At 44.6% G+C, this 18,425-nt stretch overlaps 2 protein-coding genes across 21 annotated transcripts in view; one reads left to right on the top strand and one right to left on the bottom strand.

Moving 5' to 3' along the window:
- The window catches only part of PPFIBP2 (PPFIA binding protein 2), a 99,056-nt gene extending 88,231 nt beyond the window's left edge, over positions 1 to 10,825 (top strand). For 19 of the 20 annotated variants that reach the window (XM_063397612.1, XM_063397617.1, XM_063397616.1 and 16 more), the window contains 9 exons: positions 1,551 to 1,689; positions 2,339 to 2,467; positions 2,941 to 3,091; positions 3,250 to 3,361; positions 3,851 to 3,939; positions 4,649 to 4,771; positions 5,347 to 5,472; positions 6,228 to 6,416; positions 6,807 to 10,825. In XM_063397612.1, coding sequence (XP_063253682.1) covers positions 1,551 to 1,689; positions 2,339 to 2,467; positions 2,941 to 3,091; positions 3,250 to 3,361; positions 3,851 to 3,939; positions 4,649 to 4,771; positions 5,347 to 5,472; positions 6,228 to 6,416; positions 6,807 to 6,995 — 1,247 coding nt within the window. In that variant the 3' untranslated portion in view covers positions 6,996 to 10,825. The remainder of the gene's footprint in view (positions 1 to 1,550; positions 1,690 to 2,338; positions 2,468 to 2,940; positions 3,092 to 3,249; positions 3,362 to 3,850; positions 3,940 to 4,648; positions 4,772 to 5,346; positions 5,473 to 6,227; positions 6,417 to 6,806) is intronic. The other variant, XR_010080439.1, reaches the window with a different exon arrangement.
- Positions 8,925 to 18,069, bottom strand: LOC134550793 (NADH-cytochrome b5 reductase 2). Its single transcript, XM_063397633.1, has 9 exons — positions 17,913 to 18,069; positions 17,689 to 17,835; positions 17,001 to 17,073; positions 15,871 to 15,977; positions 14,256 to 14,385; positions 13,454 to 13,537; positions 12,850 to 12,935; positions 12,189 to 12,288; positions 8,925 to 11,302 (listed from the first exon to the last, which is right to left on the bottom strand). Exons 1-9 carry the CDS (start codon positions 17,925 to 17,927, stop codon positions 11,130 to 11,132), a joined length of 915 nt encoding a protein of 304 aa, XP_063253703.1. The 5' UTR covers positions 17,928 to 18,069; the 3' UTR covers positions 8,925 to 11,129.
- Between the last annotated feature and the right edge of the window lie 356 nt (positions 18,070 to 18,425).

Genomic DNA, 18,425 nt, shown 5'->3' on the forward strand with positions numbered 1-18,425 from the left:
GTGAAAATTTAATTTACTACAAGCAGAAAAACATCCATGGATTTTGGAACTGCAAATATATTTCCATACCACAGCCCTGTATTAATTTCTGTAGCATTTCTGCTCTTCCTGTGGAAGCCTGGATTAATTTCTTTTCAGTGGCACCTTAAGCACATATTTGTTTACAAAAAGCTGTTAAGAGTGAGGCACAGGACCAGGTATTTTTTTTAGGACTGGTGAGCTTGGGAGCTCGGGCACAAGAGTATCCCTTGTGATTCTTAAGTCTTTTTTGCTTTGGCTGTAGTTTTTTTTCCTCTGGTGGGAGCTGGTTTATTTGAAGGCCTTCTGGTCCCTAAAGCTTCTAGCACATTGCAGTTTCAAGGTTGCAATAGGCTGTGGTTGTGTAGGGGTTTTGAAAGAGCTTTTTTGTGATGGCAACTTTGTAGGCAATGCATAAGCCATGCTGTAGTGTTTTCCACTAACTGCAGGATTATCCAAGGGTGGGTGAGCTTGTAAAGGAAAATGTTCTTTTTCCAGAAACAGGCAATGGCTTCTTAAATACACTCAGTTAAGAGAACTTTCTTCTGCAGATTGGCTTGTTTCTTGCCTGTGCAGTAAATCCATTCCACCTCTAATTTGTATTTCAGAGCAATTGGATGTAATTGCTTCATTTCAGATACTCTGCAGGCTTCGTAGAGCTTTGTAGTCTCTGCTTAAAGAGCTAAAACTTTCCAAGAAGAGTTAGGAAAGCCCAAACAGATCCATTTTCAGCCCTACCCGTTTAAGATGATCTGTGCAGAGTTCTTGGGGCTTGTGCATTCACTTCCATGTCGAGCATAACTGCTTCTTTTTCTTTTTGTTTCTGCTTTTAATGCTTAGCTTAACTACTTTGCCCTTCTGTAACTTTATTTTGCTGGTGTTTTGTATCTTCTTTGCTTCTCCATCTGGCTTTCTGCTTCTTGGGATGACTGAAGATCGCGTCAGGAGTGTCAGTGCACCCGTGCTAGGTACTGTATCCCAAAAAGATGCAATTTGAACCTTCCTTTTGCTGCTTCCTTTGGTTCTTTCCTTTCCCCTCCTTTTCCCCATGAAATACTAATCCCAGCTGAGCCCTCTAGACTGAGCTCCTTACATGTAGTACTGAAATGAAGTAATAGCTCCTGCTGTGTGGCATTCACATGGAGTTTCTTTTTATGACACTTACTCCTGGTTTCATTCTGTTTTCACTGAATTTAGAAAAAATCCCACTGATTTTGATGGAGGAGTTGAGGTATTAAGAGCAGGCAAAAAGAGCTTAAATGAATTCAAATAATGTAGTTAAATAGAAAAGACTGAAATAACAAAATTATTTTACCCAGTGGTTTATTATTTTACTTCCTTTGTATCAAATGTCCAGCTGTTTTTTCACCTTCTGAGCATGTGTTGTTGTTTGGCTTATTTTTTAGCACAAGAACAATTTTATAGGTATCTGTACTCTTGTGTCATGTTCTGCATTTAAACATCAGCTTCCCAGACAACAACTTGATCAATAATTAGTATAAAATGTGACTGTAATACTGTTCTTAACCCAGGGGAAACAGAGAATACGGATGGTACGCTGGTCTCGGATGACCTTTCACCTCTCTCTTTGGGAACGGATTCAGGTCCACAGTCTCCATGGTCTCCAGAAAACAGAAAGAGTCCAAAAGGGATCAAGAAAATCTGGGGAAAGTAATGCCTTTTTTAGGTTTTTTTTTTTTATTCACTGTGAAAGCATTTCAGCTGAGCATGAAACCAATATCCAGCAAAATATACAATTATCTAAAGCAAGAATAACCTAAAATTTGGGGTTCAGAGAAGCAGCTGTGGGATTGCCTGGGTGTGTCCTTGTGTACACAGTGGGGTGGAAAAATTGTTGGGAGTGTTCACTGCATCATGCTGGTGAAAGAAATAAGGCACTGCTGTCATCTTAGTGCTATTAATTTAACATCCCAGCAGTTTTATTGGCCATGAAAAATTGCATTGTAGCAAGTTGTTCATTACAAAAGACACCTGGTAAAAAAAAAAAGGGAAAAGGGAACAGAAAGCAGGGCAGGGTTGCGCTGTGTACACTTGATCTGCTTCAGCAACAGCAGCCCTTTCCAAGTCTGGATTAGCAATTGGAGCAAAGTTTTACTGCTGCTCTGCAGAGCCCTTTTTTTTCCCTCCAGAGTTAGGTGCAGACTGAATTTCCTAGAACTACTTCAGCTGCCTCTAGAATGTGGCATTTGCAGTTTCCAGGGGGGTCAGCAGAGGTTTAGTTGTCACTGTAGTTTCCATGCAGAACAAACACCCTCTGTCCCCAGCTAACAGTCCTGTCATGGCACTCTTGTCTTGCAAGAATACGAAGGACTCAGTCAGGTAACTTCCCTGCAGACGACCTGGGCCTGGCAGAGTTCCGCAGGGGAGGACTCCGGGCCACGGCTGGACCGCGCTTATCCCGCTCCAAGGACACCAAAGGCCACAAGAGGTGAGGGCTCCCCCCTCCCTGGCACAGCCTGGTGTGCTGCATGTGCCCAACAGCCAAACCTCCTCTTGGGGAGTTTGCCCAAGCCCTGGAATTCCACAACTGCTGGAAAGAATTTCTCTGGTAGCAAAAACTATCCTGAGAATCTCCCCTGCCTGCACTCCCCCAGCTGCTTGGTGGAATGTCAAAAATTTCACTTTGTTAAAGTACAAGGAGAATAATTACCTCCTCATCTGCATCATGATGAGGATTCAGCAATTCCCTTTGCCCTCTTTTCAAACAGAAAATGTGAAATTCTTATCTGCCCTGCAACTGTTCAGCCAAATGTTGTGGCTGGGCTGCCAAATCCCAGGACACCCAGAAAACAGCACACCGACAGATTTGCCATGGTGCTGCCCCTGGCACACGATGAGCTTTCCAATGTGGACGTTCCTTTTTTCTTCTAAGACTTTTCCAATGTTTCTTGTGCTTTTCAGTGACCACAATGCCCCATTTGCTCAGTGGAGCACCGAAAGGGTTTGTAACTGGCTTGAGGACTTTGGCCTGGGCCAGTACGTGATTTTTGCCCGGCAGTGGGTGACATCAGGCCACACGCTGTTAACTGCAACACCTCAGGACATGGAAAAGGTAATCACTCCTTCTCTCTGCCTGCTGATCCTGAACCAGGTCCCTCCAAACCATTGTCTCTGCTTTCTGAAATCCACAGTATCCATTTTCATAGTTAGCTCATGTGAGGAAAGGAGCCAGAGGCGGGGCAAACCCTTTGTTGATGGTTTTTGTTGCAGGAAATGGGAATAAAGCATCCACTGCACAGGAAGAAACTGGTTTTGGCCATTAAAGCTATAAATGCAAAACAAGACGAGAAGTCTGCACAACTTGATCATATCTGGGTGACACGTAAGTGTCTGGACTCTCAGAATTGTTTGGGAAGGAATTTCTCCCACCTCTATGAAAGGGCAGCCTGATTCGTGTTTAAGTAGCTACCAGACATCTTTTAAAAGCACTAGGTTTCACCATAGAAGGATTTTTGAGGATTTTTATTTTGTTCTTGGCACCAAACATACGGCTTGGGTATGCTCTTGCATGGGGAGCTCTGTCAGACAGGAGGGTGTTAAATGGGGGCTCAGTCTAGGAACAGCTCCATTATCTGCAGAGGATGTGAGGATGAGCTCCATCACGTGCTCTGTGTCTAACAGCACCGGGCTGCTGTGGACAGAGCTGGCTGGGGGGAATTGCTTCCAGGCTGCTGACAAGAGGCTGTCCCCAGGAGAGGGGAATAGGTAGAATGAGCCACCTGAATGCATCGAAAGAAACCAGGCAAGAGGGGAGAAGGGGCTTCATTCTCACTGAGCTGGATTTGCCTTCACATTGCTCTTACATGTGCAGGGTGGCTTGATGACATTGGCTTACCTCAGTACAAAGACCAGTTTCATGAATCCAGAGTAGATGGGAGGATGTTGCAGTACTTAACTGTGGTAAGTACAATCCTTTATCCTCAGTTTTACCAATTTTAACTTCAGAATACACAAAAACTTTTAAAATTTTCCTTTGGATGTGAGCAGTTCAAGAATTTTTGCGAGACAGAAATAGTGCCAGCAATAACTCCTTTGTGCTGCCTAGTGCATGGAATCTGTTCTTAAGGTCCTTAAATAAGTCATATGTTAGGGATAGCTTCTGCCAAGTCCTTCTTTCAATATCATGTAGCTCATCACAATTAAAAGTAAAATTACCTGTTTTACATGTAAGCTCTGGAGCTCATTGTTCTCCACACCAAGTTAGCAACAGCATTCAGCAAAGTAACAGCAGAAAATCCAGGGATTTGTACAGCTCTGACCACATTCCACAGCACACCATGACCTCACCCACAGCCACCGTGTTTTCTCCCCATTCTCCTGCCCAAGCCTGGATTTTCCTTAACAGGCTACACTCCTGCCTTCATTTTTTTTAGCCAGGCCTTGCTATGGCACAATTTAAAAAAACCCCAACAAGCCAACAGCAGAATCCCCCCAAATCTCCACCTTAACAAAACCCAAATCCTCTTTAAAGTATCAACTTTAATCTTTGCTAGATCAGTTACTGTAGTCTTATATAAAACTACACAGCAATTGTAAACTCTTTGTTCCTGTGGAGAGTATCTGTTTTGATGTGTGTTCTGTGCCACCTCAAAGTCTCTCTCCTCCACAGAATGACCTTCTCTTCCTGAAAGTCACCAGTCAGCTGCATCACCTGAGTATTAAATGTGCCATTCACGTGCTGCACATCAATGGCTTCAACCCCCACTGTCTACGCAGGAGGCCGGTTGAGGAGGTAAAAGAAGGTTGAAATAAATTTATTTAAGCAAGCACGAATTCCCTGGTCCCAGCAAAGGGAATAGAAAGTCAGAAGTGATACAACAGAATCATTGCTTCTAGGGACTTGCACCTAAAGCAGTAGTTATGCCACTTATTAGTTGAATCTCATGCATTTCTCTTCAGAAGCTATTTGCATAGTGGAAAGAAAGTTAATTCATCTTCCAGGAGAATAATTTGGAATGATTTCTCTTTGCCTGACCTAATTTTTAAAATCTGTAAGGTTTTTGCCTTACTTGATCAGCATAGCTTTGTCTTAGCATTAAACACTGTTAATAACCCTGTTGTCAAAACGTTTCCTTTTTATCCCTGTAATCTCTGCTGTTGCACTTCTTAATGCAACATGTGGGCTTTCATCAGTACTAGACCAGGTCTGCCATCTCATCAGGGGCTGCTTGACAGGGGTCTTGAAGAGAAACAATCCCCCTGTCAGGGGAGTGCCCTTGGAGGAGGAGGAGGGAGGCTGTTTTGATCTGAACTGAGATGGGAGTTGTGCAGGCTGTGGTGCCATCCCCATTGTGCTCCCTCCAACAGAACAGCATCTCTGCTTCCGACGTGGTGCAGTGGTCCAACCACAGGGTGATGGAGTGGCTCCGATCAGTGGACCTGGCAGAATACGCTCCCAACCTCCGAGGCAGCGGAGTGCACGGCGGCCTCATCGTAAGGATTGACCCTGTCACAGGCTGTAATGTAAAGCGGCTTTGATCTGATGTTCCTCCAGCAGAAAGGAACAAACACGCCTGTGATATATGACGGCGTGTCAGGCCTTCTCAGGAGCCTCTTGATCTGACCCACGCATCTCCATTTTACACAGGAAAATAAAATAAAAAAGGACCAACTAAAACACTTTCTGTAATCAAAGCTGAGCTGTGCACAAGTGTTTGACAGCATCACATGAAATGAAACCTGAACTACACTGTGCCAAAGTTGCCTTTTGACAAGGCATCACTGAGTGTTTGTTTGAGCGATTAACCAGAACTCTGAGCGATGCTAAATAACTACCCTGAAATCACAGCAGTCAGGAATGACATTGTTTTAATTCAAAACATTCAAAACTATTTGCAGCTCAGTAATGCCAGAGTTCTGAAATACCTTGATTCTACTGCTGCAGAGTTTTTGCAAAAATGCAGTGGTAGAAATCATACTAAGATTAAGCTTGTACTCTGAGTAGAGCAGAAAATTCTGAAAAGAAAGACTCAACCCAGATGTATGGCTTGACGATAAATGTAAACACATATTTGCCTGATCATGCTCAGCATTTTTTCTTGGCTCCTTTTGGGTATTTCCCTTCAAACCCCAGTATCATGAGTGAGCTGTGTGAGCAGGTTGCTAGTGAGAAATCCTCTGCTGAGCACTGTACTAGGGTACGACTGCAAATATTAGTATAAAAAACAAATATCCTGCCCACTTCCCAGATTCTGGAATCTCGCTTCAATGGCGACACGCTGGCCATGCTCCTGAACATCCCACCCCAGAAGACCCTCCTGCGCCGCCACCTCACCACCAATTTTAACGTGTTGATTGGGCCAGAGGCACAGCAGGAAAAAAGAGAAGTCGTGGAGTCAGCAGCATACACACCCCTGACCACCACTGCCAAAGTTCGGGTAGGCACTGCTGTCAGGAAGGAGAGCTGTCAGTGTCAGACTGCTCCACTCTGAATCACAGAGAAAATAAGGGACAAACGTGGGCAGAGAGAGGTGAATTCTAGGATGCTACCTTAATTCTAGATACCAGACCTTTCACTTTTTATCTGTGTCAATCAGGTCCTGAAAATAAGCATGCAATCTGTTCCATCTTTTCTTAGAAGGGACATCAAATAAATGCATTCATCGTCCACTGTGACTCCAAATTGAGAACAAATGTAGCTAATTCAGTATCTGTGTACTTGAGTGACCAGGGTATAGCAGTAAATGAAAAAGGGGAGGATTTTGAATGTTTAAAGAACAAGCTTACTTATTTTACTCAAAACTGCTTGTGTTGACTCCTTATTTTAGCCAAGGAAACTTGGATTTTCGCATTTTGGAAACTTGAGGAAAAAGAAGTTTGATGAATCGACAGACTACATTTGTCCTATGGATACAAGCCAAGCTGCTGCAAATGGTACTTCGAAAAACTACGGCGGCCACAAAGGACTCAGTCCTCTCACTGACAGGGAACTGGATCAGGTGGGACAGACAGACTGATGCCATCCTCATCTCATCCTCTCCCTGCATTCCAAAGCTTGCAAATAACCCAATGTTCCTCTGTAACAAACTCTTTGCTGCATCCGCATGAACTCACTGGGAAAAGTATTGGCTGTGGACATTTGAAAGAGTTCCAGACTAAGAATGTTGGGGGTTTTTTTAATCAACATCATCATAAACTCATCCATCCTCAAGCTCTTTTTCAGGACTATGACACCTTTACACTCCGAAGATGGAGGTATTTTGTCAGTCAAGGGCGTGGTTGCAGTAAACATGAAACTTTTGTAATGCTAGTTTTCATAATTTTAGTATGGCACACTATTTTTTCATTATCTTTATGGGTGGTTTTTGATGTAATAAATCCATTTGGACAAACTTATACAAAGCTATCAAGTCATATTAAAATACAACTGGATTGTATTTTTTAACAGACAGTAATCAGAGAATCCAACTGAATTTTTTCTTTCATGGTGTACAGTGGGGAGTAGTTCTGTTTAGACATTATATGTGAAGACAATGCATCAGCAACGAACAAATTATTAATAAAGCAACAGTTAATTCACTTCTGTAATGTAGTAGTGAACTTGTGAATGAAACTGCCTAGACAGCATATGATAAAGACTAAAGATGATCCAATTTTATTTCAACTTTGCTGTTGTGTAAAGGGATGCAAACCCTGAAAAACAGAGCGCTCCTGGAGCCTTGTGTGAACTTTGGCAACACACAAGAGCCACACAGAGGCAGCTGGAGTAAACTGGCCTTTCTCCAGTGACACAAAAACAGTTTAAGCCTCATAAGAGAATGGTCACAACATTGAAAAGACTAACTGTGAAGGTAATTTTTTCATTTGCATGGTTGAATGCTTCTAACATCTCATTTGTGTTCATTGGCTGACCGTGGTCATTTTCAATGTACTGCTCCTAAACAGGGGGAATACCAAAGCCTGACTGTGAGTGTGGATGTCCACGTGCTCAGCTAAGAGTTGTGAGGGGATGCATTAACTTGGAGCCAAGAACTTGCACTGTGCAGTTCTTCAAGCATGACAGAAAGACTGGATTTTGCACTGTCTGGCAGCATGGTCTGTCTGTTAAGCATGACTTCTGAGCATGTGGCCCATGCAGGACATCCCAGTGCCCAGAACTGGTGACACTGCTATGTAAAAAGAGGTAGGACTGTCTCAAGGACTTCTTGCCTGTGAAAGAAGCATACCATAGTGTTAGACCATTTGGAAATGACTTTTCATTGGTAATATCAGTTAAGCTTTTCCTTTTCTTCTGTGAAATAGAGGCCAAGTTTCATGGAATCAATATCTCTTCATCAGGATCCACTCTTCCTGTCATTAAATGCATTTTCACATACCTTGTAGCACAGAGGCATTTTTGTTAAGGAGCCTTTTAACTTAACCAAATTCATTTGTCCAGGCACAGATGCCACCCAAAACTGCATGTAGAATGAATAAAATGGCACGTGCTGTCTGATTTGAACTAGTTGCTGACTGCTTTTACAGATGGAACACTCAGAAGGCACAGTCATGCAAATAGGGGCTCTTTCCCAAGGCATAACCCACCTCACGGTGAGTACTCGTTCCTCTCTTGTTCCAAAGTCATAAATGTGTTCTGCCAAAACTCACTGAACTCAGTCACTGCTGGTGGTAATGAAGAGTGAGTTGGTCTCTGCTCTTGTCAAGTATCTCTTTACAGCCTGGTGGGACATCCAGTCAGAAAAACACCCTGCTTTTAAATTGCTCTAGAAATTAAGCTTCGTTTTAAGTTTTCGTGAACTCCGCTGCCTCTGACAAAATGAAAACAATTCTTCCAAGATTTTGCAGGTAACCACCACCTCAGGCACAGCAGCTAGGAATGAGGTACACACTTGTGAAAATTTACATGAGGTAAAACTCAGCAAAACAAAACACTTTAGTTCTGCTGCTTCGTTCCACAGAAGCTAATTTATTAAGAAATAAAAATAAGCGACCAGAACATGTAATGAAGAACTATGAAATACAGTTGAGTTGCATGCCAGACACAGAATCTCTAAGAATTTCCTCAGGCAAGAAAGTTATTTAAAGCTGAAGAAATTAATTTTGATTGTGTGGCTGTCACCACCTGTGTTGTGAGCCGGCTGTTATTGCAGCTGGGTCTCTGGGAGCACAGGCCCTTCACCAAACCCCCTCAGTCCTGCCCTTCTTGTTCTTTCAGACGCTGCTGAGCCAGGATGAAATGCTGAATGACAGCAGGTTTTTGACACCGACCTTTGAAGACTGGAGATGATGCTTCAGCATGACCAAGAACACGACTTGTACCTCGTGCCTACAGGAGGGGCCAGGAGCAGCTGGATGCTGTGCAGCAGGAAAGCTTTCCCTCCTTCCTGCCACTGCCACCTCCACGCAGCATTTCCCCCTGTCAGTGCAGCCACACCTTACAGGTAACTTTCTTCTGTGCTGTCTTCCCACATCATGTAATAGGAAACGGTGTTGGGAGAGGAGTGGGACTCATACCCAGAGTCGGGAAAGCCAAGACTGGCAACATTGTGTCCTTCTATTCACTGTCCTTTACATGCTATGTTGATGTACTGTTACATGAAAGACTTTTGGTAATTTTTTATTTTTATAATTGTAGTGCAGGAATCATTAATACATAACTGTGTTGTGGGGGTTAATCAGAGCTACCTGGAATTGAGCTGGATGCTGGTGAGAGCCCTCTTTTTTATCCAAGTCAGTGCACTGTAGGATGGGAAGAATGGAACATAACACTGTCCACCAAGCCCTTGCTTTTATTAGGATGATGAGCTGCCATGTTCACAAATCTTTACCTAAGGCAAAAAGAACTGTAGTAGGAAATTGTAACTCAGACTACCAGGAAAGTACCAGAATAACACAAATATTTCTTTGAAACACCTGACAAAATAAATCTGTTGTTGTACTGGGCTAGACAGGACTGCATCAGAGGGAAATGTGGCCTCTCACTTTCTGAGGGGCTAGGGGTGAAGCTATCACCTTTACAGCAGCAATTACTTGTGGCATCTGTTTACATGTGCATCTCCTGTATTAGTGAGCTACTAAGAAGCTCTCTTAGTAAACACATAAATGCCAGAAAAAAAATCTCCCTAACTGTAAGGAGAAGTACTTTATACAGGGTTGGTTTGCATCACACCCTCCTTGCTGGCTGCAGGTGTTGCTTTAGATTCTAATACAGCCTGAGGGCAGGTCACTGCCAGCCACAACCCTCCCACATAAAGAGGAAAACTCCAGGGCTGGCCACAGAATGCAGCTAGGGCTCTTGGAGAACTACCTGGGGTGCTTTTTACAGGTCCCTCATGACAGACCTTGCACTGTATGGTCAGGTGTAAGAAGACAAACACATGATTTGATTGTCCACGGTGGGAAAATCGAGGCAGGTTCTTTTCCATCACTGCAAACTGCAAAAAAGGATAACTCAGGAGAATGAGAAGTAAGTCTATGCATCAGCAAACTGTACTGTTTAATGTTTAATAAAAAGTATTAAATGTACCAGTCTGGCAATGCAGTCAGTGCTAGTGACCAGTTCAGGTACCATGGGTGTTTGAAATCCTTTGTCAGGTCAATTAGCCAACAGACTTATTACAGCACTGTAAATGGGCTGCTCCCATTCCAAACACAACATTTTCTATTTCTTTTCATGCTGTCTTTACAACTCAGTGTGTTGTTGTGCTAACTTGGCTGTGAATAGTCAATCCACAAAACAATTGATTCTTCTTTTAAATATAGGTAGTAAGAAATCCTGATTAGCATAACACTGGTATAAATGCTTATTTTTTGACTGTTATGAATAAATTCTGAATGTTCCCCTCTCGCTTGCTGACTGTGGAATGATTTAACACCAATTCATGTGAATGACCTCTCATCTTATTTTTTTTTGCTCCTCAGAATTAATGTTATATATTAATTTCAGAGGTCAGACTAACTCCCACACAATTCAAGAGGATTTCTCAACTTCTTAGTATGAAAACACACAAGGTAAATTATGAAATTATAAACCACAGAAATTACATCAGGGGGTTAAAACACACACACACAAATGCTGCACAGTTGCACATCAACTGTTCCTGTAGAAAAATACTCAGTACTTCCAAAAAAGGTCTCAGGTGCCATCAGTGTTAGTAAGCGAATGTGCTGCTCTTGGGGTAGCCGAGCTTGTCCAGGTTGGGCTGACAGGCAAACTGAATCATTGGGGGTGGCCCACACATGAGGATGAGGGTCTCGCTGCCAGGGGCAGGCAGGTGGGCTTTCAGCATCTCTGCAGTGACAAAACCAGAGCTGTACTTCCAGTCTGCAACAAAGAAATTCATTCAGTTACTCTGTGTCTCTGTACAGGTGAAGCCTTTTTAAACCTCGTTAAGAAGCATCAAGTTATGGCACCATCACTGCAAGACAGGAGAGGGTTAAATTCCTCACTCAGGTCAGACCTAGTCATCCCCTTTCACAGAGACAAGAAGGATGTAGATAGCAAAGATGTAGATAACAAGGATCTGGTTGAGGAGACATGGAGGTCTTAAAACAATAAATTATAAAAGAAATAAGCAGGTACGAATAAAAAGGAAGAGTGAATCAGCTTTTCCAGTGGCAGGGAGAGGTATGGAGATCTGTACTACTTTTTTTTTTTTTTTTTTTTTTTTTTTTTTTTTTTTTTTTTTGAGATGGAGCGGTGAGGTGACAAAGTTCAGTGATAACAAAAGCTCTGTTTATTGATAAGAGAAAACGAATTAAAAGAGGAAAGAAATGCTCAACTATTTCAAGCAGTAGAATTATTGTATGCATCTGCCATTTGAGGTGAGCCAAGCTGGAAAATGATGCTGTAATCCATACCCATGGCAGCTCTGTTTTACCAGAATCTAACCTGGAGCTGCTGCAAAATGAAGATGTGCACATAATACTTACAGGTATTAAACTATTTAATGCCAACAACATGCTAACATAACCTGATTTGGGAGACAGCCCAAAACAGAGCTGAACTTTTGATGAAATTTCCCAACAACTGAAATACATGAAGAGATGCACTAAATAACAAGTCTGACCCAAATGAGGTTAATTATGAGCTCCCACTTTTTAAGGCCCACTTGGCTTAGATCCCTTTTTCAAACAGGGTGTGGGGTAAGGTTTGTTGAAGCTCTGACTGCTGCACAGGGGTGAGCAAAGGCATTTCCACGTGTCCCTACCTTTTGGAGGTCGGTCCAGTGTGTACCACAGCACAAACTGCTCAGGATGCCTCTTGGCAATGTCTTCTAGCTCAGCTCTCAGCAATATATCTTTTTCTGTCTGCAAAATGACAGGGCTGTTTAGCTCCAAACCATCCCAGGAGCCCTCCGATGGGAGCTCATCTGCCATGCACAACAAATGCAATGATAGAAATTATGCAAATCAAGAAAGTGATTTGGTATTTTGCCCCTTCAATGATAGCTATTATCATTACAGACTTTTGTAAACTGGGATTAAGAACAACAAACTGTGAGACTTAGCCACCACCAAAACACAGTCCTAAAGATGACAACTTTTTACTCCAGGTTAAAATCACAGTGAGCTGGATTTGCCCCTGACCATAGCAAATGTCCCTGGGCCAGCATGGTGAAGGTTAACGGTACAAACAGATTAGTGGAAACAAATCCTGTTTCCTTGAAATCAGTGAAGGAACTAAGATGAGCAGAGGGATCAGGATCTGCTCACAGTGTTTATTCCTAATGTAGGAATCCAGCGAAACCGTGAAGAGACGACTAAATGTGAAAGAGTACGAAACATGTGCCATCAGCTTAAAAAGCTCAGAAGCCAGCAAAAACAAGTGGGCTGCTAAAGAAGAACAAAGAGGTGGGACAGAATACTCACCTGATTAGCAAAAAGGAGGTAACATTTTGTGGAGTCCTTAGGATCATTTGTGATCTGACGGATCAGCTGCAACATGGGAGTTATTCCTATTAAAAACCAAAATGGTTATCAAGTGGGCATTTCTTTCCATGGCTACAGTTTCAGTATTAAGGCTGCCTCCCTTCAGCCTTCAATGGGATCTTAGTTTACACAGGGCTACACAGCTCTGGATTTCTAATCCACACGGAGTGCAGAGACTGAGGGTTTCTATTATGACAAACAGTTCCAACACAAACCCACAATTCTTGGATGCAGAGCTTTTCTCTTTAGGATTCCGTATCGCGGAATTTTACCCTCAAGACATTCTCTTAAAATAGTTTTTGTCACTGATGAAGTGAGTTCTCTAAGGTCACAAGGTAAATGAGGATTCCAACCTTCAGGCTGCTACTCCCCAGGACTGAGCTCAAACCACTGGAATGCCTGAGTGTTGCCACCGTGAAAAGAAATTAATGGAAAGAAATCCAAGCGTAAGTACTCTGCTACTAAAGTACAGTGACAATCCTCACATACATGCACAAAGACATTTTCACTCACTAGACACTCCACATGATGGGATTAGTTTTACCTGTTCCTCCAGCTATCATCCCCAGGTGCTTTGCAAACTTTTTCTCTGCTTCAGACTTCTTATTAGGCTTGATAAGAAAGGTACCTAGAAGAAATATTCCAAGCCTATAGGTACATGAACTTCCAAATAAACATGGATACAGATTACATGGGAAGAAATTACTACAGATTATCAGTTAAAGACAATTCTTCTGGCAATCCCTTCTTTCTGCTGAGATAGATCCATCAGGAAATTGCTGATCACAGGAGGTGAGTGTCCAGAGAAGTGCTGAGCACTCTGAAGAGAGACTTAATTCACAACTCCTCTCAGTCAAGGTCAGTGCAAAATCTTTCACTTGTATCCTACAAGAGGATTACTCCTCTGATCTTATTTCAGTCAACTCAGACCTGTTTTGATGATGAAATGGAGCTGGCCCTCAGTCAGCTGGTTATTCAGTAACAGCACTGAGATTCTCAGAGGGCATTGTAAGTCACCATCTCAGTTGCTTAAGAAGCATCTCCCTCCATATGTATAGCTAAGGTATTTCATTTCCAGTGCAGACTTTTCAGCCATGTAATACAATAGCAGTTTTTTCAGATTTATAGTCCTGGGAGTGAGACACTCGTCACTTCTCTTTACACAAAGTACTCTTTCCCATCATATCAGCTCTGACAGGCTCATGATCAAGTCTAAAAAAGGTGATTTTCCTCTTTTCCTCTTAAAAAAAAAAAGAGAACATTCTCTATAGTTGTCAAATTTTATAAAACACCTCTGACAATAACCAATACCTCCCTTTAGCTCTCCTACCTTTGTGTCACAGTACCTGTTCCCTTATAGACCAGGAGTCCATTTGGCCCTCTGAAATCAATGGTGTCTCCAATCTTCATATTATCTAGATACTGGGACATCTTCCCACCTTCTGGAAACTTGGGGCTCACATTTTTGTGGTAGACCTATAAGAACAGTCATTTGCACATTACCAACCCCTAACTTTCCTGCAGACAGTGTCATGAACTGTAAAACACAATCCTGCAGGCCTGAAATGCAGCACCCGAGAAAGAAATCAAGGCAACTCTTTGCTCTCAGTTATCTCTTGAGCCTTGCAACAGCAAACAGCCAAAATAAGTGAAGAGTGCTGGTGGGCACGTGTCCCTCTGCTCCCTGCAAACAGCCAGGAGAGCAGGGATGGGCGGCAGGCACACGATGTGCTGCTGCCCTCATGTCACTATTGCCTTATGTCACCCCACTTTTGTAGCTGCTCTTTCTGAAAACAGCATTGCTGCATCTTTTCCTTCTAAAACTTTCCCCCTCAGCCACACAACAGCTTTTTCAGCTTTCAAAGCACGTAAGAAGCATTAAGCAGTTCACAACAATTCACCACCATTATAACATGAAGAAAAAAAAAAAAAAAAAAAAGCCTGGATTTTTGCCTAAGGACAAACTCTATCATAGAAAAGGATTAGGAAATCTAGAAGTCCTGGGCTCAGATAATCCTGCATCCTTTAGCTTAAAGGATTTCCCTTGTTTGACTTGTTTAGAGCTGCTTGCTGTAAGCATAGCAGCAGCATAGGTGTCTAGAGGGAGAGAGATTGTGGGGAGACATGGAGACAGTGCCCAGAGCAGTCTTGACTTTGAGACCTTGCAGCTGTGTTAATTACCCAAGAGTGGCAACAGCCTGGCCCTGCCAGCTCTGGTGTGATAAAAGAGTGAGTTAGGTGGTGAGAGGCAGCTGGAGTCTGGTGCCCGTGCTGTGAGGAGGGAGGGACAGGGTTAGGTGGCCATGCTGGGGTGGGAAGGAGCGAGCTGGAAGTGGTTAAAAAGAGAAGGGACTGCAGCAGATGAAGAGCTGGAGCTGTACACCAGGGACAGCAGGGTCCCAGGTCAGTCCGGACAGAGCTCGGCATTCTTCCCTCATCCCTGTGTGAGGAAAGTGAGCCATTGAGTCTACAGACCAGCTACTGGCACAGACAGACAGACCCTGAGAGCTGCGTGGAGATGCCCATGGGACTGCTACAGAGAAAAGGTACGAGCATTTTTAGATAACGAGGGGCTGATACTCAGAGCCCCTGAAGCTTTTAATGAGGCACTCTGAGTGCAGCATCCGTCTCGAATTCCACACGTGCACTGCCAAAAAAAGATGTTAAGGAAGTTCCTAAAGTATGGCCAAGGAAGGGGTTCTCTCCCTCTACTCTTCCTGTGCCATCCCTCAGTGCCACACAGCAGACACTCGGGATACAACTTACTACTCAAGGGCAATGTGGAATGAGTTGTTTGCCACGCAGTCACCCTATTTGAAAAAGATGTGATCCGGTAACAATGAAATTTGAATGAAAGACAAAATTTGATGACTAAATTAAAACAAACCATTTCAGTAAAATGAGCTACTTGCCCTCCTTCCAATTAGCAACTTATCTATATTAAAGGAAAACAAAATTTACCTTAATAATTAAATCAACATAACCTTTTGTCTCGTCACTGGAAACTGGGGTATAGGCTCGAATCACCAGATTCCCATCGATTTTTGCAGAAAGGTAAACATGTTGGCCTAGGGAAAAAGGATTATAATCTGATTTTTTTTCATACCTGGAGGACAGGAGGGAAAGGCAGGTATTGTAACCTGCTACGCATGCTATGACAGAGAAAATCTTTGCCATATAAATGAAACATTCAGTTCCTCCTCCTCTTTCAGCACAGAGCAGGAACCGCCCAGGAAGTAGTATAGTTTCAGGATCTTATTCCTGAATTCTTAAGAATGAATCTGGGTAAACACAAGCACTGCAGAGCACGTCTCAGTTGGTTTACCTTTTGTCTAGTTAGTTCCATTACTCTGTCCCATACAAGCCAGAAGAGAGTTTGGAGAAAAACAAGCAGCGTGCAAGGACATGCTTACATGGAATGGGACGACCCTGACAGCTGCCATACAGCACAGGGAACTGCCAGAGAGCTCAGAGCCTCATCTGCAGATCAGGGAGGGAGACTTTTATCCTTGATTCAAGGTCCAAGGTTCAGTGCCATCTGTGTTCCAGGGTACAGGAGAGAAGGCCAATCCTAGGCTGAAATTTGTGCTACAGAACTCCAGATTACGTTGCATGGAAATGTGTGTAATTCAAACATAAGTGCATGCACAGAAAAAGCTCTGAATATTTCAGTGTCTTCCCAGGCAGCAGAGCTGTCCCCTTTCTCCTTTTCAAGTGTGACTGTATTTGCCAAAACCATGAGGGTAATTGCCAACAGACTGAGGGGACCAGATGGAAGTAGAATGCAAATCCGAAATATGAAAAAGCTTTGAAAGATACCACTCTGGCTTATATCCTGACTGGTGACAAACTCCATCAGGCTCAGTTCACTTTCACTGCTCCATTTCTAACTCCACACCACACAACTGGACAAAGCACACAGGAAAGATCAAAAATACAACCCTCTGGGAAACCTGACATTCCTCTCTGAGACAACAGCATTCAGACGTGGCTTTCAACTCCTTGCTTTTCTGAGTCTTAAATTCACAGTCAGAAGTCCCAGAACTCTGAGAAACCAGAAATGTAGGTAACTAAGTGTTTACAGTACTTACCTACAGGTAATCCTAATACATGATTCGTTGAGGGTAGCCCGAATCTGAATTTCTTAGTATCGTGACTGATTTCCTGAAAAACCAAAGTTAGAATGAGGTCAGCATCAAGACTACTTGGAACTGGAAACTACTCAACACACAGTGCTTCAGCAAGCCTGCTCTTTGTTAGCATGGAAGCCAAATGCTGGGAAAGGACACAGAAACGGCTTTAAAAAATGAAGCTGAAATGACCAGGAGTTTAAGAAGCAGTTTTCTCCTCTTTACTTCCACAAGGAGTGACTTCTGCCTGCCTGCACAATCCCTACAGCACCGTCACACAGAAAAAACCAGGAAACCCTATGCCCAACGACAGTGAGCGCATTCCGTGCTTGTGGCCAGACACCAGGCATCACCGGGCGTGCAGAAGCTCCGGCTGCCGGGCTCGCTTCCCGTGGTGCACGCAGGACAGGAACCGAGGGAGGAACACGGCCGGCGATCGGACACGCGAGGCATCGGGAAACTACAGCGTGGCACAAAGGAACCTGGACACCCTGCTCTGCCCTGGGAGCATCACTGGGCGCCGCGGGGCTCACAGCTATCCCTGAAGGGCTCTGCGGATTCGATCCCCGGGGCAGCCCACGGCCAAGAGCCCCCGCAGCCCAGCGGACCGCCTGCCCCGGACCCGCGATGGTCCCCGAGCCCCGGGCACCTCCTTGTCCAGCAGCCGCAGCGGGTACTTGGCCAGCGGGTCCTGCAGCGTGACGGGGCCGCTCGGCCTCCGCGCCGACCCTCGGAGCAGCAGCAGCAGCACGGCCGACGCCGCCACCACGGCCACGGCGATGGCCACAGGCGCTCCCTGTGAGGAGGAGAAGGGCAGGCGCTGAGGGCAGGGAGCGCTGAGGGCACGGCCCCGGCCCGGCCCCGGCCCCTCACCCCAAGCGTCTCCATGGCGGCCTCTTGTCTGCAGTTCCCGCCGCGCCGCGAGCCTGCTCAGCCCCGTCCGCGGTCCCGCCTCCCGGTCCCGCCTCCCGGTCCCGCCTCCCGGTCCCGCCTCCCGGTCCCGCCTCCCGGTCCCGCCTCCCGGTCCCGCCTCCCGGTCCCGCCTCCCGGCTCCTCCTCGGCTCCCGGGGCAGGGCGGGGGCTGAACCCGGGCACCTTCCGGGAGCCCCGTTCCGCCTTCAGCCCGGGCGGGTCGGGCTGCCCCGGGAGCCAAATTCTTGATTTCACAGAATTGATGGAGTTGGAAAAGACTTCTGAGATCACCGAGGCCAACCTGTGAGCGGACATCACCGTGTCAACCAGATCGTGGCACTGAGTGCCGTGTCCAGCCTTTCCTTAAACGCGTCTGGGGGCAGTGACCCCACCGCCTCCCTGGGCTGCCCCTTACAATGCTTAACAATTCTTTCGGCGAAGAAAAAGAAAAGGAAGGTAACAAAGTCAAGTAGT

The sequence above is a fragment of the Prinia subflava genome, chromosome 5 (assembly GCF_021018805.1).
Source record: "Prinia subflava isolate CZ2003 ecotype Zambia chromosome 5, Cam_Psub_1.2, whole genome shotgun sequence".
Lineage (NCBI taxonomy): Eukaryota > Metazoa > Chordata > Aves > Passeriformes > Cisticolidae > Prinia > Prinia subflava.

What these genes read in the sequence shown, in the direction of transcription:
- LOC134550793 (XM_063397633.1), bottom strand. An exon ending in ACCTCCTTTTTGCTAATCAG is followed by an intron (nt 12,289 to 12,849) that starts GTGAGTATTCTG and finishes GTCATTTTGCAG; the next exon opens with ACAGAAAAAGATATATTGCT. An exon ending in ACTGGACCGACCTCCAAAAG is followed by an intron (nt 11,303 to 12,188) that starts GTAGGGACACGT and finishes TCTTTGTTGCAG; the next exon opens with ACTGGAAGTACAGCTCTGGT.